Genomic DNA, 23,860 nt, shown 5'->3' with positions numbered 1-23,860 from the left:
TGTGTGGAGAGGGAGAGAGAGTCTCAGTGCTCCAGTTGGTTGGGCGTCTGACTGCCACACAGAGGACCCGGGTTTGATACCCGAGGTGAGAATTTTCCACCAATGACCCTGCATGAAACGATTATCCAGGGCTAGTGGCGCCCAGAGCGTGGTGCTGATCACATCACCTTCACAAATGACCAGGATTGTGGATATTTTTGATCCTATCTCCACAACCTGCCTCCAAATGACTTCAGGGCATGTTGCGATGTGCAGGGGCAGTGGCGGCGATTGAGGGGGCAGTTGCCCCCCCCACACTTTTTGTCAGTTGTTGTCCCACCAAGAGAAAGTAGACTCTCCTCCCCAGTTTTGGTGCCCAATCGCTGCTACTGTGCAGGCAGGTAGGTTTATTTATTTCATCTCACCTTTACTGTGTGTGTGTAAGCATTTATCACTTTTCTACATCTTAATTTAATCGCGACGATGAGGATGAATGATGAACTGGATTCTGGAACAAACCCAGCGATAGATCGTTGTCTTATCCATGTTCCAACCTGGGACCTCTAGCGTCGCAGATCTTTACTCTTAACCACTAGTCCACTGAGCCCCTCTGTGCGTGTTTCAGGGAAGACACCAAGACCGCCTGTTATACACTATGTGGAAGAAAATCATTCGACACCACATGTCAGCAGATACCATCAGTTTTCTTGCAATCAGTAGGAGGTCGGTCCGCCTTTGGCAGCGATAACAGCAGCTACTGGTCGTGGTAAACTGGCCACAAGGTCGTGTAGTACACCGAGTGGGATATTCCGCCATTCCTCCTGAAGTACAGTCACCAACCCTGGAAGTGTAGAAGGGCGAGGCGATCGCGACCTCAATCAGCGCTCCAGTTCGTCCCATACATGTTCCATAGGATTGAGGTCAGGGCTCTGAGCAGGCCAATCCAGTCGGGTGACATTATTTTCTGCATACCACTCCATGGTAGCCCTGGAAACATGACAAGTCGCATTATCGTCCTGGAACACACATTCTTCATTTCCATAGAAACGCCACAACGTGGGGAGCATGGAGTTGTCGGAATTAAATCGGTAGAACGCAGACGTCATGTGACAATACACCGGTAATAGTGGACCCACGCCTTGCCAGCTGAAACAACCCCAGAACATGGTGCCGCCACTACCATACTTCACTGTGGGCACTACACACTCGGGTAACAGACGTTCTCCGGGTAATCGCCATACCCACACTCTCCCATCTGATCGAAACAATGTGAAGCGTGATTCATCGCTTCATAGGACCTTCTACCATTGCTCCACCGTCCAGTTTCTCCGCTCTTTACACCAGCATAGTATCTGCCGTTTATTGTTTTTTGATATCAGGGTTTTGTGGGCAGCGGCTCGACCATGATAACCGAGCGCATAGGCCTCCTTGCGAAGTGTCTTGGTCGAAACAGTCAAATTGGTCGTACTTTGAAACTCTTCTGCAATCGAATGCATCGGACGGGTCCTGTTTTTCCGAATCTCCCTCTCAGCACTCTCTTGTCCCGGTCGTCCAATTTCGTGGGTCTTCCACTTCGTGATGCATTGCTGCAGTGTCCCTTTTCCTTCCACTTCTTGATGACAAAGGTTACAGTTGATTTAGGGACCTGTCGGGCATCAGCTATGCTACGTATACTCATGCCTCCTTTGGAGCAGCCTGCTATGATCCCTCTTCCAAACATGCTGAGCTCTTTCCTGTCCGTCATTTTATCAGCGAATGATCTGAGAAGCCTCCTGCTTCAGTATATATACCCGTCTGTACTCTCTTTTCCATGAGGAGTTCGTTTCAGAGTTGAAACCGGGGTGTCCAATGACTTTCTTCCACATAGTGTAAGTAGAGGCGAGAACGAGACACACGTGTAAAATCGAGCCTATCGGTCTCGTTTAAGACTTTTGTAAATATATGTGGGTGTGTGTGACACTTGAAAATGAAAATTATTTATTGAGGATATGTATTATTTATCATAATTGTAAAGTTAATCCGTTTGCAGCAACTGTGACTGTGCCTCGTGTTTGCATACATTCAGGATAAAATTCAGTTTCGAGGTACGAAAAGGGACGTCCTCCTAGGAGAGGATATACTGGGCTCGATGTGGACTTGACTTATGGTTGTCAGAGGGAAACTGATCTTTCGGAAGTTTCTTTGAAGTAAAGTGGCGTTCGAATCAGGACTTCAACTATACTTGTACTTTTGTTGTATACTACTTTCTTGTCAAAGCTGTATCGAGGTTCTTTAGCTTTTCTTCAGCAGGATAACATAAGCATAAATGAATAAATAAATACAATGGCGACTCGTGGGTTTTGCGGAGTGTAGTAATATGTTATGGTAACCGAAGAAGGTTTGAAAAATGCGTTCGATTACATTCACACGTATTGCTTGTACTATCCATTGCATTTAGAATGTTAGCTGCAAGCCCATGCTCAAGGTAGGGCAAGGGGCCCTTACTCTTCATTTTGAACTATGAAACATTTAAATGTGAACCTATAAAAACCAACGAAAATAATAAAATAACATTAACGATATTTCAGATTTTGCAAGAATTTCGATTTTCTTTTCCCTCCCTGTCGTCGTTGGATTGACGATAATAAAAAGTGCTGCTTAAACTTCGAAATTATGCTAAATGCTTCTAAATTTTGCTAGGATTTATTATTAATCATTTTTTTCGGATAATTGTAATTTTTTATCTACTTTTCTAGAGTTTTGAACTTGCGTTACTTATTATTAACAGTTAAGTCATAGTGTAAATTTCCCTTCAAAATTGTTTAAAATGGTGCAACAAACGACATGGATTCAGCATAGAAGAAGAGTTTGAGAAAATTGTTTAGCACCAACTTTCTATCGATTTCCTACCATAAAATCTCCTGACGAACTAAATCGGGCAGGATGAAGAAAAGATAGAAGATGGATCTTGGCATGGTTGTAAAAAAAGCTTTCTGCTGGATCGGCATACTTCCTTTCGTTTTAAACATGTCCTCTGGTGAAGCAGAAATAAGATTTGGGCGCAATTTTATTTTTATTTCCTGAAAACATATTCCTTTGAATTCGATTTCCCTCTCCCAGGGATTGGCGTTTGTAGATTATGCTAGATTTTACCATCATGCCAAAAGCAGAGTGCTAAGTGCCAACAAAGATCAAACTGTGCTTGGTTTAGTACCATTTTGCTGGGGTTTGCATCGCTGATTGTGAGGAACTTGCTGGTTCCTCGGTCCTCGCTGATCTTCGCAACATTACCCTCCCTTCACTGCCCCTTTCCATTCCACACCCATCTGTCAGTAGGAAGACCGCCGAGGTTCCTCAGCGAGCAACAGAAAAGCCTGTAACCATAGTCTTTGGGCTGAGGCTGAGCGAGCGAGAGCAGTCAACTCTTGACAGTAGCTAACCTAGGCAATTGTTCGTACATTGCGTTCATAATTTTATAACACGCATTAAACTCCTATAAAGCAGAGAACTGGAAATAAATACAAATGAACTGTAGGAAGTTCCTCACTTTCTACATGGAGGAATCGCCCCTGAAGAAAACGTTTTAAGAAAAATGGTTCACCTTCTTTCCCTATAACCCCCCCCCCCGCCCCCCGTTGCTCGACAGCCCTTGAAGGACCTAGGCCGATCTCCAGATCTTCTTTCCCTAAACACGTTGTTAATGTTTGTCATCTTCTTCCACAACACTCTCTTTGTGTGTTGGGGGGGGGGAACAAATAAAAAACGTTGGATGGTTTTAGATACCACGAAAAACAAACGTTGGATGGTTTTAGATACCACGAAAACAATAACTTTTCCCGATAAGCTTGCCTAACTTTCAAGAACGCGTTCCAGGGTTGCCAGTAGCGTCAATTGTTAGCCCATAGCTTCGTGGTCTTAACAAAGAAATATCAAAAAATATTCGTACTTCGGACACTAGAAGAAGATCGAAAAGTTCAGCAATATGTTGTTTTTGTTTTGACCCCAATTTATGCTCAGATAGGTTAATCAGGACTGGACCTACAGTTTAAAGTGGAGCCCGAAGCTTTGCGCAACGAATCTCCACCGGGAATCGAGGACAAATGCACAACCACTGCTTGAAGTGGAAAATGTTTGCTCGGAGGATGTTTGGTCGAGCCTTGGAGTTATCGTGGGGGGGGGGGGGTGCTTTTATGGTTTAACATGATGAGACAGCTGGGGAGATGCTTTGCGAAAATTTTGCTAGCTCGTGTGGATACCATCTACTATGCGCCCCTGGAAAATAGGCCAACTCCATAACTTGTTTTGTTAGGTTGCACACGCGTATTATAGATTGTGAGCGCTTGTAGCACCGAAACTGAGCGCTATCGGCGTAATGTTAATCAGGAAAAGTTACTTGCTTTCATGATATCTACCACCACTTAACATTTGTTGACATTGTTCTAGACAACTTACCGATTGCCGACCTCCATGGCGGAGTGGTTAGCACAGCGCGCTACGACGCCAGGGGTTCGAATCCAGGAATGGGTGTCCGGTGGAGTGTTTCTTAATAATTTGCTTCATATCCTCTCATCCTTATCGTCGCGATTATCCAAAAGTGTCAGAAAATTACGTAAAATAACCTAATTCAATCAATCAATGCAACCCAAGTTACCGATCATTTTAATGTTGCAGTTACCCACCGCAAACTCAGCTTTATTCTGTTGCGTTGGCCACTGAACCCAAGCGAGCCAGCCAACATCGTTAAATAACCTGTCGTGCTAGTCTGCTGCAGCTGGTCAAGAACCTGCTCTCAACTTGGCATTGGCATCTGAGCCGCTATGTCTGTCAGCCGCAGACCGGGTGCGTCGATCCTAAATTAGTCAAACTTTTGCAGCGGTTTGGAGGGGAAATGAGAGGGATAGTAATGTGCGATAGAATGGATCTGTGTAATATCCTTGAGTGTCATCAACATCCGTTTTGTTCAGAAAATTACGTAGGATGCTGTGTGCCATGCATAATACGTCAACATGGTTTTAAAAATTGTTAAAATTGTGTGCCTCATGGTAAGTTAACACTGTTTGTTTTTAGTAGTGTTGATGATGTTACGTGTTGTCCTAAGGAGAGGGAGACCATTTTTTATTAAAGCGAAACCGAGAAAGTTAAGTATTTATAGTTTTTAATTTTATTTTTCATAACGGTTATGTTAACGAAGAATCTGTGAGGCGCACCCAGGAAGTTTTTACGGGGAGGGGGGTCTAAGCTGCTAGAAAAGCATTTTGAATTCCATTATGGTAATGAGTTAGAAAACGGAGTGCGTTACTTCTGTTGACCTATTTTCTTCATGATACTAAGTCTAAAGGGAGCTTCTGACCCCTAACCCCCTTCAGTGCACCTACATATACGCTACGAGGACGCATTACAGGAAGAGGCAATTGCTCCCCCTGAGACGTCGAAAATGTTGATCTTAGGTCTACAGACCTCCGTGGCGGAGTGGTTATGGTTTACGGTTAGCATATCGCTACGACGTCGATGGTCCCGGGTTCGATTCCTGGCATGGGTGTTCTTTGTGAATGTCCCTTCATCAATATCATCACTGATCCTCATCTTCGCGATCAGCCAAAAGTGGCAGAAAAACGAAGTAAAATAATCAAAAAAATCAATCGGTCGGATCTCAGGTCCCAGGTTCGAACCATGGTTATGGTATGGATGGATCATTGTGTTTTTCACATCTTACATTTCATTCATATCGTCGCGAATAACCCGAAGGGTATAAAAGCGACGTAAAATAACCGAAATAGAAGAGAGGGACAGAGAGGTGTCCAAAAGTAAAAAAGTTGTTAATAAACACGTCGCCCTGTTACTCATCATCTTTGATGTCTTAAAACGCGATCACCCACCTTGACGTCTAAAATTAGCTGTACTCACCTACCGGGACATCCAAATGATATCGATGGACCGATCAGGCGAGCCAGAAAAGAATTGCTCCCAAGAGAAGGACTTAATTCGCCAACGTAAAGGAGCAACCGTGTGTTCGACCTGACACTTGGGAGCGAACACTCTACTTCAAAGCAAAAATCCTTGTGCATTGTTTACACCGATAGCGATGATTGAGGACGCTGCTCTTTGACATTAAGTCCAAAGTTGCTTTCTCATAATGCAGTAGAATACAGTGTTGTCTACTGAGCGACAATCGCTTTACTCTCAGAATGACTGACCGACAAACGCATCGCTCACAAAAATGACAGGGCAACAGTCGATTCGCTTACAAAATTAGTTTGGCTTCAGTCAATTCGCTCACAAAATTTGTTGGGCGACAGTCGATACGCTCACAAAAGTGACTGGGTGACAGTCGATTCGCTCAAAAAAGTGGTTGGGCGACAGTCGATTCGCTTACAAAAGAGGTTAGGCGACAATCGATTCGCTCACAAAAGTGACTGGGTGACAGTCGATTCGCTCACAAAAGTGACTGGGTGACAGTCGATTCGATCACAAAAGTGACTGGGTGACAGTCGATTTGCTCACAAAAGTTGTTGGGCGACACTCGATTCGCTCACAAAAGTTGTTGGGCGACACTCGATTCGCTCACAAAAGTTGTTGGGCAACAGTCGATTCGCTCACAAAAGTTGGGCGACAGTCGATTCGCTCACAAAAGTTGTTGGGCGACAGTCGATTCGCTCACAAAAGTTGATTGGCGACAGTCGATTCGCTCACAAAAGTTGATTGGCGACAGTCGATTCGCTCACAAAAGTTGATTGGCAACAGTCGATTCGCTCACAAAAGTGACTGGGCGACAGTCGATTCGCTCACAAAAGTGACTGGGTGGCAGTCTATTTGCTAACAAAAGTGGTTGGGCGACAGTCTATTTGCTCACATAAGTGGTTGGGCGACAGTCGATTCGCTCACAAAAGTGGTTGGGCGACAGTCGATTCGCTCACAAAAGTGGTTGGGCGACAGTCGATTCGCTCACAAAAGTTGATTGGCGACAGTCGATTCGCTCACAAAAGTTGATTGGCGACAGTCGATTCGCTCACAAAAGTTGATTGGCGACAGTCGATTCGCTCACAAAAGTGACTGAGTGACAGTCGATTCACTTTAAAAGTGGTTGGGCGACAGTCGATTCGCTTTAAAAGTGGTTGGGCACAGTCGATTTGCTTACAAAAGTTGTTAAGCAACAGTCGATTTGCTTACAAAAGTTGTTAAGCAACAGTTGATTTGCTTACAAAAGTTGTTAAGCAACAGTCGATTCACTTACAAAAGTGGTTGGCCGACAGTCGATTCACTTACAAAAGTGGTTGGCCGACAGTCGATTTGCTTTAAAAGTTGTTGGGCGACAGTCGATTCTCTTACAAAAGTGGTTGGCCGACAGTCGATTCACTTACAAAAGTGGTTGGCCGACAGTCGATTTGCTTTAAAAGTTGTTGGGCGACAGTCGATTTGCTTTAAAAGTTGTTGGGCGACAGTCGATTCTCTTACAAAAGCGGTTGGGCAACAGTAGATTCGATTGCAAAAGTGGTTGGGCAACAGTAGATTCGATTGCAAAAGTGGTTGGGCGACAGTCGATTCGCTTACAAAAGTGGTTGGGTGACAGTCGATTCACTTACAAAAGTGGTTGGGCGACAGTCGATTCACTTACAAAAGTGGTTGGGCGACAGTCGATTTGCTTTAAAAGTTGTTGGGCAACAGTCGATTTGCTGTAAAAGTTGTTGGGCGACAGTCGATAGGCTTACAAAAGAGGTTGGGCGACAGTCGATAGGCTTACAAAAGAGGTTGGGCAACAGTCGATTCGCTTACAAAAGTGGTTGGGCAACAGTCGATTTGCTTACAAAAGTTGTTGGGCGACAGTTGATTTGCTTACAACACTTGTTGGGTGACAGTCGATTCGCTTACAAAAGAGGTTGGGCGACAGTAGATTCGATTGCAAAAGTGGTTGGGCGACAGTCGATTTGCTTTAAAAGTTGTTGGGCGACAGTCTATTCGCTTACAAAAGTGGTTGGGCCACAGTAGATTAACTTTAAAAGTTGTTGGGCGACAGTCGATTCATTTTAAAAGTGGTTGGGCGACAGTCGATTCACTTTAAAAGTGGTTGGGCGACAGTCGATTTGCTTTAAAAGTTGTTGGGCGACAGTCGATTCGCTTACAAAAGTGGTTGGGCAACAGTCGATTGGATCACAGTCCCTCCTTATCCATCCACAGCCCCCTTTCCTTGCAGTCACCCCTCCATCCCCCCTTTTTTCCAGAGAGGAGAAGTAAGTAGGACCTCAACCTCTTCCTCCCCCCTCCTCTCTCTCTCTCTCTCTTTTTTCTCGCAGGTTGGCCAGAGAGCACAAGAGAGAGAAAGAGAGAGACTTTATTTTTCACTCTTCCTTTCTCTTTCATGGAAAGAAAGATGGAAAGTAGGAGAGATAGAGAGAGGGTGAATGAGGGCATTCCCCTCTCCCTCCTTCTCTCTCTCTCTCTCTCTCTCTCTCTCTCTCTCTCTCTCTCTCTCTCTCTCTCTCTCTCTCTCTCTCTCTCTCTCTCCTGAAAAGATGAGAGAGAAATGCTTCCTTCTCTTCCCTTCAATGGGTGAGTGATCTCCTTTTTCCTTCTTTCTTCTAGGAGGAAAGAAGTGACAGCGACAGTTTCACTTTGCTCAAGAAATGAGAGCAACAGTTTCACTTTCCTTACATGGTGACAGCGACACTTTCACTTCCCTTACATGGTGACAGTGACACTTTCACTTCCCTTACATGGTGACAGTGACAGTGACACTTTCACTTCCCTTACATGGTGACAGTGACAGTGACACTTTCACTTCCCTTACATGGTGACAGTGACACTTTCACTTTGTTGACATGGTGACAACAACAGGTTTGCTTAGCGATTGAGTGACTGAACTGTAATCCTTCACTCATGAAGTAACCTTCACTCACAGAGTAACTCAGCTATAGTTATGTTACTTCAAAATTATCCGTAAGTTACTTTATTGTAGAGAACACAGAGGTAATTTATTTCATGCATGAACTGCAAGCAGGATATCCATGTCTTTTCATGGCCATTCAAAATTAATTTTCAATGGATTAAACCTGAAAATTTATCAGCAAAGAAAATTCAAAGCAAAAATAGACAAACTGATAGAAGATAATATATTTCCATGCCAAAATGTAAGCATGGCCATGAGGTCAAAACATGTTTGGTTGAGATTTCTATTCTATTCCATATAAAAATGAAGTATCATCTGTTATGAGCTTTGTCTAGTTCTTGCACTTGGAAATTCAAAGCAGTGGTGAAATTGTCACCTTTAAGATTATGAAACCCTTTTTATCTCTTTATTTCAGGTCCACTTTGCAGAAGATCCTTCATTGGATAAAGCCAACTACATTGATGGTGTTCGGAATGGTGATGATACAAAGAATGCTGATGGTAAGTTTGTTTTGTAGCATCAGTTCTCTGTGTTATCTGTATTTTTTTTAAGTCTGGCATCTCTACTTAATTGTGTTAACTAGGGATAATCCAATACCACTTTGAAAAAACACCCAAACTGATACTCTTATTGATTCCCATCGATACCAATGGACTAGTTAAGCTGTGACATCACTAGCAGCCGATGTCCTGGATGTATGTTTCCAAACAAGACTTTCAACCTGCTTGCTCCTATCCTTTTGCATCGAAAAAAGGGATAACTTTAGTTAGAGTAACAGATGTTAGCAAGCAAAATGTGATGTGTATCGCACATCAGTGTAAAGATTAGCTTCTAACGACTATATAGATATTTTACAAATTTCTTACAGTAAGGTGTTAATTAAGAAATACTTTTCTTTTGAGGAAAAACATGAACAATTGGAGCCCTCGAAACATTGGCAGTTTTAGCCCATATTTTAAAGAAATATGAAGATGTGTTACATGGTGAAAATTAATCGTAGAAAGTTATTGTTTGTTACTGTGACAGCAATTACACTATCGGTGTAAAGACTATATTGATGTTTCTATAGAAAATTGCTGACGTGTTTCTTGAAAAACTACCTGATTTTCTTACATCATTTCTTTACTAACCCCTTATTTGTGAGGAATGAGTAAAATATTATCCAGAATCTAATTCTTACATTGATGTATGGTACCAATCATCTTTCTATTTCCTGACTGCTGTTACTGTAAGAAAAGTCACACCTTTGCAATCAGTTTGCAGTGCCAAAGCATAGGGGCTTTGCCACTTGAAAGTTTGTTTGGAAACATGCATCCGGAACACTGGCTCTGATATGTCACACTTAACCAGTCCATTAAGAGTTGTTGAAAACATTGATTGATATTAGTGTGTGAGTATTCCACTGCAATTATAAGCATCAATTTGCCAGAGTTTTGCTTAGAAATATTAAAAAATTACATCATAATACTAAAAAGAAAATGCCTGTTATGTAATCACAAAATACTCTTTTTCACAGAATATTGGTACACTTCGCAACATCTTATTTGACCACCCTGAAAAATTTCAAAGTCCGGAATTCGTAAATTTGGCATCATAGCGCTTCAGAGCCAACTAAGAGTAGCCAACTTTGCAACATTTCTTCTTCCTGAATGAAAACGCTCGTGATTTTTTTTTTTTCATTCTTTCACATTCCATAAAGTAAAGATATCCTAAAGCAGTAATAAAATATATGAGTAGACAAAAAAATGTTAAGTAGAAATACGAATGTTGAAAATATTTCAAGATTCTTCGTTCTGAATCTGAAAATAGGAAAATGTATGTGCATTGTGAAACACTGAACAGGTTCTCATCCACCTGGAGAGAATTGCTGTCACATTTGAATCCAATAAGGCAAATTTATGATTATTTTATGCAAAATGTTTAGTAAAGATACCTTGCACAACACCAAACGATTCTGCAAAGTGTGTCTTTTCCTTGGTTCTTGTCGAAAAATGGTTCGAAACTCCGGCACAATGTTGCTTCAACTGAGATTAACGTGTTTTATTGCGATTTTTGTTAGCAATCTCCTGGAGTAGTTGGTTAGGTGACAGCACTTTCGTTTTTTTTTTACTGTTTTCGTCAAGTTCGAAACATCGTAGGTTCAAATCCCACCCTTTCCTTATTTTTTTCCTTTTTATTTACCGAGTACGAAGTGTTCTAATAACGTAATATAATATTATATGATATTACTGTAAATATTTATGCGATGCATGCTCAGTGTCGGCGATTGGGTTTCAAAACTGAGGGGCAAGGTGGGGGAGGGGGAGGGCAAGGACAGTTTCTTTCCCTTGGTAGATAATGTTTAGCGTAGTGCGGGGTTATCTGCCCCTCCACACTCCATAATCGTCGCCACTGTGCATATCTCAAGTAATGCTTCTACTAATGTTTTTAATCTTTCAGTGATTGGCAGGATTTTAAGAAATACTTTTCCTTTCATTCAGCTGTTATAAGTTAACACATATTAAGAACTTACATGTCAACTTTCTGCATCCAGAAATGCTGGACATAAATCGCATAAATATCAACGGAAATATCCAAGAAACATAGATAAGCATTCTCGTCCAAGCCGTTTACTTCCCGAAAAAGATTTTGCAAGGAAGTAGGTTTGAACCCATGACCTTCCATTCCATAAGCAAACGATCCCCCTACACCACACATGCAGAAAGTTGACTTAAAACACCAAATCAACTAATTCATCTCCTTTCAGAGTGAGCCTTCTACGATACTGTAGTCGGCCAGCATCCGAAAATACAGTTCTGCTTTGCCGTACCAGAGTGTTGCATTTAATTTTGTGACTTATTTTACTTTGAAACTACAGATTAAAGTGATAATAGTGTCCAGAAAAAGAACCTCAAAGTAGATCTTTACACAAAGTATTTTAATCCATTGCCAAACATTTCAGTTAAGAATAATATTACGCTTTTCCATTGACTGTATTTTCGTTTCATGGTGAATTTGCTAAAAGGACCATGTCAAGAAATCTAAATATGTAAGTTTTACTAGTAAATGCATTTAAAATGCACGAAACAACAGGGGAGCAGAAAAATAAACCTCAAAAATAAGTAAAAATGCAACAAAAACTGTTAAAAATACTGACAAATAAACTAAAAGTAAAAAAGGCCGAAAAAATGCAAAAAAAAAAAAAAAAAAAATGTAAAATAGAAAGTGTTTTCCGGCTCTAACTGAAGGGAAACTGACATGATATCAGGTTTAGCATTGTTTTTAAGGGTCAGAAAAAAAGTTGATTTTTCATCAACTTCCGGACCCTAATTAGGAATTGTGACCATTGAAAAAGTTGGAGGTAGCTTACTTAAAATTTTCTTGCTGAGGGATCGTATCGTCCCATATCTCCACTTCATAATATTTAAGAAAAACATGAAGTTCATATTTCGAAAATGACTTGGAGTTTTTCACCACGAAAATATGTTTTCCATAGTTTGAAGTTCGTTAGTATTATCTTTCAAGGTTCCCATTGTTTTAATTTCACACATGTTTTATATTTCATACGTTCCTCTCTCTTTTCATACAGTCTTTCGAAAAAAGCTGAAGTTTCTTGTCAAACGGGATCTGATTCAAATGACTCCTTTTCGCTCTCCTGTTTCTACTTTCAACAAACAACAAAATACTTCGTAACTAAGCGATTGCTTGTTCAAAACACGGAATTTTTACACAATTTACAAAATATGACAAAATGCCAATAGACATGTTCATCATTTTTCGCTTTCAGCGTTTCTCGATTTTATCTGAATTCGTTTCCTCATGAAATTTGCCATGAGGAAATTATAGATATGACATTATGTGTGAATTGGTTTCTTCAAACTGGTAGCAAATTTTAACATGAATTACCTGGAGAAGAGGTAGCGTGCTTGATTCTTACGAGGGAAGTCGTAGGTTCGATTCTCCACCTAGGCAGGATTTTTTTCAGGAGTATATCGTTGGGTGTAAAGTTTATCCAGCGTGCTAAGAAGTTAACATTGGTCTCTGCATTTCACGAGAGGAAAGGAAATAGTAAGAGAAAGCTATTTCCATGATAAGAGGAAGTCACATGCCGCGTGGAATGCGCAGAATCAAGTTACATAGAGCTAAGTCTGTAATGGTGGTTTCGAATATTGCAAAGTTAGTGCGGAAAGTTTGTTATATCTGATACTCGTACTTTCTGTTCAAAGAAGACAAAAATTTTAAATACAAATCAGTGAGGAATTAACGATCATTATGAGGTTTTGAATTTTTTGTTTGTCACTCACTATGTAAATACTTATTAGTAGTTTCTTATCGAATCGGCCTTCGTCGCAATAACAATTTATTTATGTTAATTAGCGATTTACTATTAGTTTTAGACGCATGGTAAGATGGTGGTGAGGGGATTGAAAACAGTCATTACGAAGGAACGGACATAAAATTACCGATCTTAGCAATTTGAACTCATGAAACGCGCTCCTTCGTTACAGTACTGCACTATATCACTACTTAACATAACTGTATATTTTCTTTTAGTATATCGAAATCAAATAATCAATATTTTAGGTGTCAGTGAAGAACAAACAATACATAACTTAAATAACATTACATTTTGCATCCTGAATACATATATGTGATTTGTGAATTAATCATGATGTGTGTGTTAACACAACATATGAACAATAACTAAAAAGAAAAGTTTTAACTTTAAATCCTGGAAATCTCCAACTTCTAAGGGGAAATATGCGCAGAAGGGACGTCCCTCAAGTGTGCATCGGATTCATTTTTTAAATATTCTAATATCAACGGTATCTGTTCAGCAAACAAAAAAAAAGAAAAAAAGAAAGAGGAGAGGGTGGGATTTGAACCCGCGACCTTTCACGCTTGATGAAAAATAAGGATAGCAACGTCTAACCAACTGCTCTACTTTAACTTAATGACGTTATACCCTTAAAAACATATTGACGTTTATGAAGACTCCCACCTTCCTGTGTTTCAAGCACATTTTCTCGACAAGTCGTGTAAAATATATGTTTTTGAGAACTGTTCGATATTATGCAAGGTATTGTAAATAAAACGTAGCATAAACTCCTCACAAATTTGCTTCTTTCTGCACAAACGTGATGGAAATTTCCTCCAGGTGGAGAAAAACTCTATTCAGTGTTTCAAACCCCCAAATTTTCAAGTCGAGCAAGCAGAATCGTAAATATCCTTCAAGGTTCTTTTTCCAATTTATTATTTCTGTTTCATTGCGTATTATAATAGCGGTTTATAGTTTCTAAGTTCATGGAAAGTGTTAAATGGAAAACCTATCACCGCAGCGTTTTTCGTCTAGTGGAAGGACCTACTCAAAGTTGGCTACTCTCACCTAGAGCTGAAGTGCAATGTTGCTAAGTTTACGATTTCTGGACTTAGAATTCTTTTGGGGCGGTCAAATAAGATGTTGCGAAGTGTACAAAATCAATGAAAATTTCAATTTTTGTATAACTTTCAGGATAATTAGATTCCGTGAAAGTGTCACATGGAACAACCAAATTCCGGAAAAGTATTGACCAGTATTGGTATTATTTTTGCTCAGCCCTAGTGTTAACACATTGTTGACAGGTATGATGTTTAACTCAAGCTCCCTTGCACAGTCACAAGACACTTTTGGATTGGAACAACCCTATTGAATTTCAGTGGTATTGTTAGCCCAGAACTGTCCGTGGTCATTTTTGACAATTCCACAATGTGAATACCATAATCCTCCTCAAATTCAGTACACTAGTAGATACTTAACAAGAACATTTCGAGGGTCATGGTTGCTTGCCGAAGGAGAATTTTCCTTTTTCATCGTATTGTATTTGTTGGAAGGGGATGTCAAAATATCACTTCCTGTGAGAGCCTTCTGTAAAGAAACATAAATAACTTCAATTCTTGTGATAATTATTTTTATATATATTTTTTTATGGACCTGGATGTTTGAAAAACATGTACTTTTCTCATCCTGAAATGCTTTACAGCAGATGAAGTCATATTTGCTAAAGTTCAAACATTTACCTGCAGGCTTCTAACATATAAAGAACCTGATACAGATTAAGTTACAAACCCTGCCTTCGTATTACAGGTCGGCTGAAGATACTGCCATCTGATGTCATCTTGTTCACAAAGGATGGATCAGAGATTTTGTCAACATTGGTCCTTACGAATGCATCAGAGGAACCAGCAACATATAAGGTAAGTAGACTTATTTTGTGAACCGACAATTACACAGTAGAACAGAGAAACATTTTAACAGTTCAGTTAAAAATATACGTTTTTATCCTTTTTCTGAACATAGCAATAACTATTTATTGTACTGACAAGGTAGCCCAAATAGACTGTCATTGCTGAAAAGTTTAAATAATATGGTTTCCAGCATCCTACTGTGTTATTGATCATGTTACATTACCACATTGGCTTTGTTCAGTGCATTAATCTTTGAGAACGATTAGTCTAAAACTAATACATTAATGGAGGTATTGTTTTATCTCTATAATATATTTGTTATGTGCAATAAAAAAGGATGCAGTGACTGTATGCTAGGTAATATATTTTTGAAATGGTATCCTAGTTTCCCTTTAAACTTGAGTATAATTAAATTGATCTGTAATTAGTCAATATTTGACCTATTAAGTCAGTAATTTTTACCCTTATGCTAGTTTCCACCCCTGGGTGCACAACTTTCATTTTGTAAAATGAGTCTAAAAATAAAGATTTGATCTTGGGTGTACTTACTCTTCTAGAGTTGGTCCTACTTACGATATCCTATCTTTTGGGTAGAATTCCATGTACTAATATCTAGAAGGGGCACTTTCGTAATAATGTTTTCCATTTATAGTCTGTTATTCTTTTTTATTATTAGGCATGATAGCTCTAATGTTAATGTTTTTCTTATTTGTTCAGATCAAAACCACTTCCCCAGAAAAATTCAGAGTGCGACCAGGCATCGGAATTCTTCTGCCAGGAGCTTCGGCCCAAGTCAAGGTCTACCTACAGTCTGAATATCCATCAACAGCCCTCGGGAGGGATAAGTTCCTCATCATGTGCCTTCCTCTGGACTCTGGCAATGCTACTCAACAAGAAGTAGCTGAATTGTGGAGGGTATGTTTACTCTAACAAACCTCAAAATATACTACAGGAGAACCCCAATTTTACATTCCAGGATTTTGCATTTTCCCTCATTGTACATTCAATCTTCATGGTCCCATCATAGCAAAATATTATAAAATTTTCCTCGATTTTACATTTTCCTGCATTTTTAAGTTTTATCAGCAGGTCTCCTGAGAAACTTAAAATCTAGGTTTCACTAATTTATAGGTAACTAGCTGATTACCCGCCATTGCCTGGGTATTTATTTATCCCAATCTTGTATTAGAGAGGAAAATAATGAATTCTAACTATAGTGTAAAATTTAACTAATTTTAAATGTGATCGTGAATGTCACCAATTAGCTTAGCGACTCCGAAAACTATGGATTCGACCCTAATCTAGGTCAATTGTGGCATTTTATTTTTCACCCCTTTCACCCCCTCTCATAGGTGATGAACTTGGAGTTGAACCGCATTGAGAGTATCACGAAAACTATGGATTCCATTCGCAACACAGCCTGAATGTTAGACAACCCAAAAAACACTATTGTTGTGAGGATTGCATAGAGTCACTGATGTCTGTTTGTGCGGAATTTAATATCGGTGGTTCGCTATTATTTTTACATGTCACCCTTTCCCACCCCAGGGGTGTCTTACCCCCACAGTATTTCTTTCCAGATTGCAAGTGATACGTGTACCAAGTTTGGTTGGAATTGCTCCAGGCGTTCGAGAGTTATGCCAGAACAAACAAATATACACACCCTCACACACATACACATACATCCATTTTTATATATAAAGATATGCAGAATGAGAAATGCATATGTTGTTGTGCATAGGGTGAGTGCAATCTTGAAAATAGGAAAGGAATTTTTGTATTGTATTAACTACATTACATGATAGTTTATACAAGTTGTTATGCATTAACATATCTAATTTTGTCTGCTTAGAAAAGTGTATTGGTTGAAGGTATAATGAAAGAATTGGTTGCATTTGGAAGAAAAGCTAACAAAATGTTTAGTAATTGCAGATATGTAGAGCATTGCTATCGTGTGCTTTTATATCAGTCATGGCATCACTACAGGAGAAAGCATTTTTTACTCTCTACCGCAATACCAGTGAAAAATATGTGAACATTTCAAATTTTGCACAATTACTATGATAAATAGACTCTGTAAAAGTGTCACATAATTTTTTATTTTTTTACCCCGTGAAATGTCCAACTCTAGAAAAGTAACGGGTGTTACAAGTTCCAACTGATATTTTATGATACTGATACCACTTATATTGGCAGACACCAATACATTGACATCAGTGTCAACTAAGTCCTATCTTTTAGCTATTTACTTTTTTTAAACCTTTTTGAATGGCAAGGTTAAATGCTGTTTTTTTGTTCAATTTTTTATTGCCTCAATTTTCATTGTTTTCTGATATGAAATTTATTTTACATATACCTCTTCACTTAATATTGTTAATCTCCTTTTTACTGTGTCAATTTGCCAAAGCAGTTTTCTCCATAAAATCTCATTTTAACTTGTATATTTTTATGAACTCTCTGAAAAAGAAGTTGAACCATAAATTTACTTTGATTCGTTCATGATATTCTTAATCCTTATGTAAATATAAATGTCCCACATGTACTTTGTGATAAAATCCTCTATTAATTGTTGTTCCATTTTTTTAAAAAAATTAACTCCCAAGTAGATTATATTTTCCCATTTTAATTTTCATCTGTGGTACAATGTATGGTAGACTGTTGTTGGTTGCCACTATTTAATAAGTTATGTTTCATCTCTACCCGTTTCTGTTTAAAGGATGTTTTTTTTTTGTAATTACAGCTGTTTACTTTTTGGATGTAATTAGTAGGGTTCGGATATTTGCCTATTTGCCTTTTTTGTTCATTTGTAGATAAATATAAGCTTTAATGTTTTAAGTTTGTTTCGTGGTGTTTCTAGTTCGAAAATGCATTTTTATAGTGCCTACAAATGCCTATTTTGAGGGTTAACATGTATTTTGCTTAATCATACCTAAAATGCCTATTCTGCAATTTTTTGCTTACTTCAGTTGTTTTTTTTATGCACCTTTGGCTTTCCCTACATTGAAGATGGTAAGCCTTTGTTAACACTGAACTGACTGATATCTAGTATTTGCCAGATTTGAGGATCTCTAGGGATGTCAGATCTTTAGAAATACCAAATGTTGCTTAAATCCGGGTCAGCAAACTGGACAACCTGTTGGTGACTCATACTTGGGCAAAACAACACCAGCCCAGCCCTTTTTTTTCATTCCCACCTGAAAGCGTGTAAGAGTCAATCAGTACTTATTCGCTTTGGTGTGTGCATGTGAAAGGAAGTAGAGAGTCATCTCTGGAGATATCGTGTTCATGTGTTAAAAATGCCAAAGCACAAAATGGCCAGATGTGTATTAATTAAAAAATGGATTGCTGCAGAAGCTTGTTTTACCACGGATGGAAAATTTAGTTTTTGTCATTTAGCTTCGCTTTTCTGCCACTTTTGGCTGATCGCGAAGATGAGAATGAGTGATAATATGATATAAAATTTAGGAAGAGAGACTCGCAAAGAACACCTATGTCCAGTCTGGGATTCAAACCTGGGACCCCTGTCGTATAGTGGATGAAGTAACAAATATTTGACGTGACCTGCATGTGCATTTGCACCTGTCCTTTTTTTTGCCCAGCTGGAGATGTTGCAATTATTTTTCCATCACTGGCGAACATTGTGCACACAAGTGGGGCATTTGTTCAAATTTCCACAATCATTAGCACAAGCTCTTTATGTGAGAATTACTTTAACTGACAATTTCCTGCAAATGTGAATTTCAATGAAAATAGTATTAATAGTTTGGGAATCATTTTCGCACTTTTATGTATACTGTAAACTGTAATGCTAATATAGTATAACCAGTGGCATGCTCATGAATATCGAAAGGGAAGTTTACATATGCTTTTTTTAGTAGTCATCCCTCATTTTATTATCTTTTCCTGGTTATGACATTATATTTTTTAGAAATACTTTGCCAAAGAGAAGGGTTATGACCCCCCAAGCCCCCCCCCACCTCCCTCTCTGGACATGCCAATGAGTACAACTGTGCATTGGAAGAAGAAAAACGAAATAAGTTCATGTTCAATGCCAATTTTATGTATTTTTATTTTGGAGTGCTTTTACTGCGCCTGTTTTCATCATTTTTGGTGCCTATCTTCCTGCCTATTTGAGAGGTTTTTAGTGCTTATAAATCTGCACCCTAGTAATTAGTATATACCAAATTTAGTAGTGCTGCTCAATGACCCAAGGCTGAATTAAATGAACACTTTAATATTCAATTTTACATATTTATACTATTGCATATCATGGCTCCTTTCAGAGTCCTGGTCACAGATCGATAGAACAACATCGTCTAAGATGTAGCCTAAGCACGAATTCTCCAGATGGAGGTGGTGAATCGAATTACAGTGACATGATAGACAAATTGACAACGATCAATAGAAATGTAAGTATTGTTTTTTTTGTAAGGTTTGTGTGATAAGTATTCTGAACAACTACAACCTTCCATCCAATACAGTCATTTGATGGACACGAATTTTTAATTATACCTGGTTTTGATTCACAATTATACCAGAAAAATTGGGGGGACATAGGGTGGGGGATAATTGAGAATTAGCAGAGGTTTGAAAGTTTGAAGGGCCTCCCCAATGGCGCAGTGATAATGTTGTCACCTTGTAATCAAGGGGTCCCAGGTTTGATACCTGGTGGAAGCACATAGTGGTTTGGATCCCACTTTAAACTATAGGTCCAGTCCAGATTAGCCTTACTGTGCATAAAGTGGACTCAAAACCAACTCGATCAATTGAAAGTTTGAAGTCCACTCTGTGTTCAGATAGGCGAATCAATCAGGAATGGGTCTAAAATTTAAAGTGAAACCATTACTGTGCCATACATCCACTGGGAAGTATGAAATTAAATACAGAATATTGTATATGCCAATAATAATGCCATTGTGCATTCATAGTCATAATATTTTTTTTAAATAAGAACTGGTGAGCAGCTGTTTTGTTTCTCAGGGTTGGGAGTATGGGTAAGCCTGTCCTCTCCTAATTAGGTTCAATAATTCTCTGAATGTTAGTGACAATTGTTCTTAATTAGCATGCAATATTAATTAGGCATTATCCATTGTGTAGAGCTTTTACTTACTTTTACTCTAACATTGTGTTTCAAGAGAGCACACCATCTCTCATGTTTATGTGAACAATTTTTTTTCTCCCAGTGGTCGGGATTGAACCAACGACATAACATAGTATGTGAATGCAGAGGAGCATACATAGGAGAATCTGGACATCCTCTAGAGAAGTGGATAGATGAACAGAAGCAGCATATATGCAAAGGGGAAATAGATAGGTTGAAAATAACTGAACATGCATGGAATGAACCACATAGAATTCAGTGGAGCAACATAACAGTACTACACAAAGATTTAATTGAAAACTGAGGAAAATCAAAAAGCAACATTCATCGCAATGGCCCAAAACCCTATAAGTCATCCCATTGTAGAATTCAAGCAAATGTGGTTTCCTCTCCTTAGAAAATAGGAAATAGTAGCATAAGTGAAGAAAAAGTAGTGAAGTATTCTCGTGGGTGCCGTGAAGTAGTTGGTTAGTGGTGCACAAGATTTACATTAAAATCACAGGTGTATCATAGGTTTGATCGTCACCACACCAGCAAAGAGAAATTTGTTCACCTGAAGACGAGAAAAGAGCCAGTATTCCCAGAACATAGTGTTAGATAAATTAAAAGCACTAGACAATACAACTATCAAACTGCAAGATTTGGTTATTATTTTGTTACGGCAGCACCAATGGTGTGAAAATTGCTCAGAAGCAGAAATTTGTTTTGCCGAAATGTAAGGGAATCTTAATTGTGTATGCAGAGCTGTACCTGGATGCCAGACTCAAAGATAAAAGTCAGAACAGTTTTCAACTTGATGAAGTTTTCTCAGGATATCAACCAGGTGATTTCCAGATAGGTTTCCAAGCATTCAAGAGCTAATGTCACTCTCGTCTTCAGAGATTGAATGCTCGGAAACCTACCCGGAAATCACCTGGTTGATATCCTGAGAAAAACATCATCATTCGCCGCCAGGAAAGTTTCAAGAATTATTTCAGTTTTCAACTTGTTTTTAGGTCAGTTGTTTGTTACTCTCTACATCTAATTTATTTTACCTTTATTTTGAATGGGGAAATATAGTTTGAATTTGTATTTATTTGTGTAATAACTCGCATGATTGTTGCAGATTGACCAGATCAGAGACTGCCAGGTGAAACTGCAGAAGAAAGTTGATCGGACTGTGCACATGCAGTGGCTAAGTTTACTTATAATGTTGGGAGCAGCATCAGTGTGGGCATATAATAACTACATCTTAAATGATACAGAACATTCAACATGTATCTTCCCAAATGATGGCTTCCAGTGATAATATTCAATGTTCAATTGATTGTGTGAGTGTGTGTTCTGTTATAAAGGATAAAAATTAACTGTAAGAATGTTAAATGTACATTAAAATAAATATTTTTATACTAGAAATCTGAATGTGTGCTTCCATTCTACAGTTTCTGTGTGTACTGGGGACGAAATGATTTTGCAATTTTGGCCTAATTGTGTGAAAACTGTTTGGTTGCAAATATCCGTAATGTTAAAATGTCAAGCAAATCGGTAAGATATAAACTGTTGTAATTTTATGCTATGAATTGTTCACAGTATAACCTTACAAAATAAAGAACATGTTAATATAATCGTTCCATTGCTTCTGTAAACATGCAATGATCAACTGTTAATATTTACCATTGTAAATGTCTGGATGATGTATGAGGGTATTGATTGTGATGATTATTGTCATTGAAATACTCAGTGCAAGGGGGATTTATGTAATTACAGTATTCTTTGATTCACTTTCTTTAGCATCATTAAACTATAAAAATCTAAATCTGTGATGGTTAAATTTGCTGTAATAAAGCCATAATAATCTGCTCAGAAATTGGCAGCAATATAATACTCACCAAAGCCGCAGATCTATTTGCTTTGTATATAGTCATGTTATGTTCAGAGTTCATTTTGTGTATCGCAAAATGGATTATTGTAAATGGTACTCCATTCAGATTCAAATACTTTTGTCCCTATCATTAAGCATTCCATATTAGTTTACTTGTTTCATATTGAAGTAGATTCTGTATGGTAGTACATAGGGTAATGATTGTACATGATTTATTTTCTAGGTGGTTTATATTACTGAAATTATGTAGTGAACTAACATGTGTGTGCCATGTGTTGTTTCCTTAGGAGTTTGTGTGACAGTACGAGTCTCATAATGCTGAAATGAACTGAAGTTACCAGTATCACATTTTATATACAATTCTCGGCATTTTTTGTGCTATGTTTAAAAGATGGATTTTTGTATAGATACTTTGCTCATTGTGTGCCTTTAATTCTTGAGTAGCTTAATAATGATGAGCTTGACATGACAATTGTAGAATGAACTGGCTTTTTCATTGTAAGTATTCATAAAGATGAGTTAAATGAAAGTATTGAAAACTAATTTGCATTTCTTATTCTGATTATCTGTCTTGCGTACAAAGAAACAACTAAATTGATTATACAGGGTGGGGTAGAAATAATTAGACTATTTAAATTTACCGACATCTTAGTAGATGGCATGGTGAAACACACATCCCTGGGTAGAGCCCTTTAAAGCTTCCAGTTGTCATGCACCATTGGTCAGAGAGCATTGAGCGTTTACTGTGGAAACATTCTTTAGAAACAATGGCTGCTACTGTAATGCAGCATGTTTTTTGATGACATTTTGACATCGGAAGGAATGGAGACCAGGAGGCCTCTTGCTGATATTGGATGCAGTAGCCCTGAATTGTGTAACCCAATGCAATATTGTTCGGCATGTCAGAACCTTTCAATACCTTCCGAAATCAAACAGTTGTCGAAAAATAGGTTGTGTTACAGTAAGAGTCATTGTCTCGAAAGAACGTTTCCACAGCAAACACTCGATGCTCTTCCGACCAACACAGCATTACGACTGAAGGCTTTAAACCACTCTACCCAGGGATGTTTGTTTCACCACTCCACCTACAAGGATGACAGTATGGTGCCAAATTTAAATCGTGAATGTTTCTGTCCCACCCTGTATAAATGTACAAATAATGACATTAATATTTGACATACATGGGAGATGTACTATGTAGAAATTTCAAAGAAAAATGCAGACTTGACCAGGACTCAAAACTGGATCTCTGTCATACTATGCCATTGCTCTACCAACTGAGCCAGCCTTTGGCTTGGCCAGCAAGCCTGGCTTTGCCTGATTTGTCAGTCACTGTTTTACCTATGTGGATTTGTCTCTTGTCAGTACTACCACAATGGAGTCAGTTGATAGAGCAATGGTACGTATGCCATAGTTCTGGTCAAGGCTGCAGTTTTCGCTGAAATGTTTGTACATCGTGCAACTCCTGTGTGTGTCAAATCTTAAAGCAAATTACATCTCAACACTGGAAGGAACCAGGCAACATTGACATCTACAGTGTTTCAAAGCCAACAGATCCCGTTGTGGTAGCAATGACAGACGATTCCACACAGGTAAAATGGCAACAGCAAAAATTAGACTACCTCTATAGCTCAGTTGGTAGAGAATGGTGTGCCATAGATCCAGGTTTGAGTCCTGTTCAAGCCTGCTTTTTTTGCTGAAATTGTGCATAGTACAAATAATGAACCTAAGAGTATTAAAAACTAGTAGAGTGGAATACGTAGAAATTTAAGCAAATAAATGCAGGCTAAACCAGGAGCTGAATCTAGATATCGAGCGTACCGTGCCATTGATTTATCAACTGAACTGCTGAACC

At 38.7% G+C, this 23,860-nt stretch overlaps 1 protein-coding gene across 2 annotated transcripts in view; it reads left to right on the top strand.

Moving 5' to 3' along the window:
* LOC145987680 (motile sperm domain-containing protein 2-like) overlaps positions 1-22,542 on the top strand; it is a 106,521-nt gene extending 83,979 nt beyond the window's left edge. For both annotated transcript variants that reach the window (XM_083122219.1, XM_083122220.1), the window contains 5 exons: positions 9,255-9,339; positions 14,943-15,052; positions 15,761-15,958; positions 19,327-19,452; positions 21,250-22,542. In XM_083122219.1, the coding sequence (XP_082978345.1) occupies positions 9,255-9,339; positions 14,943-15,052; positions 15,761-15,958; positions 19,327-19,452; positions 21,250-21,429 (699 nt within the window). In that variant the 3' untranslated portion in view covers positions 21,430-22,542. The remainder of the gene's footprint in view (positions 1-9,254; positions 9,340-14,942; positions 15,053-15,760; positions 15,959-19,326; positions 19,453-21,249) is intronic.
* The last annotated feature ends 1,318 nt before the right edge of the window (positions 22,543-23,860 follow it).

Source organism: Lepisma saccharinum, chromosome 5 (assembly GCF_977018435.1).
Source record: "Lepisma saccharinum chromosome 5, izLepSacc3.1, whole genome shotgun sequence".
Taxonomy (NCBI): domain Eukaryota; kingdom Metazoa; phylum Arthropoda; class Insecta; order Zygentoma; family Lepismatidae; genus Lepisma; species Lepisma saccharinum.
This window is presented reverse-complemented; position numbering and strand designations above follow the sequence as displayed.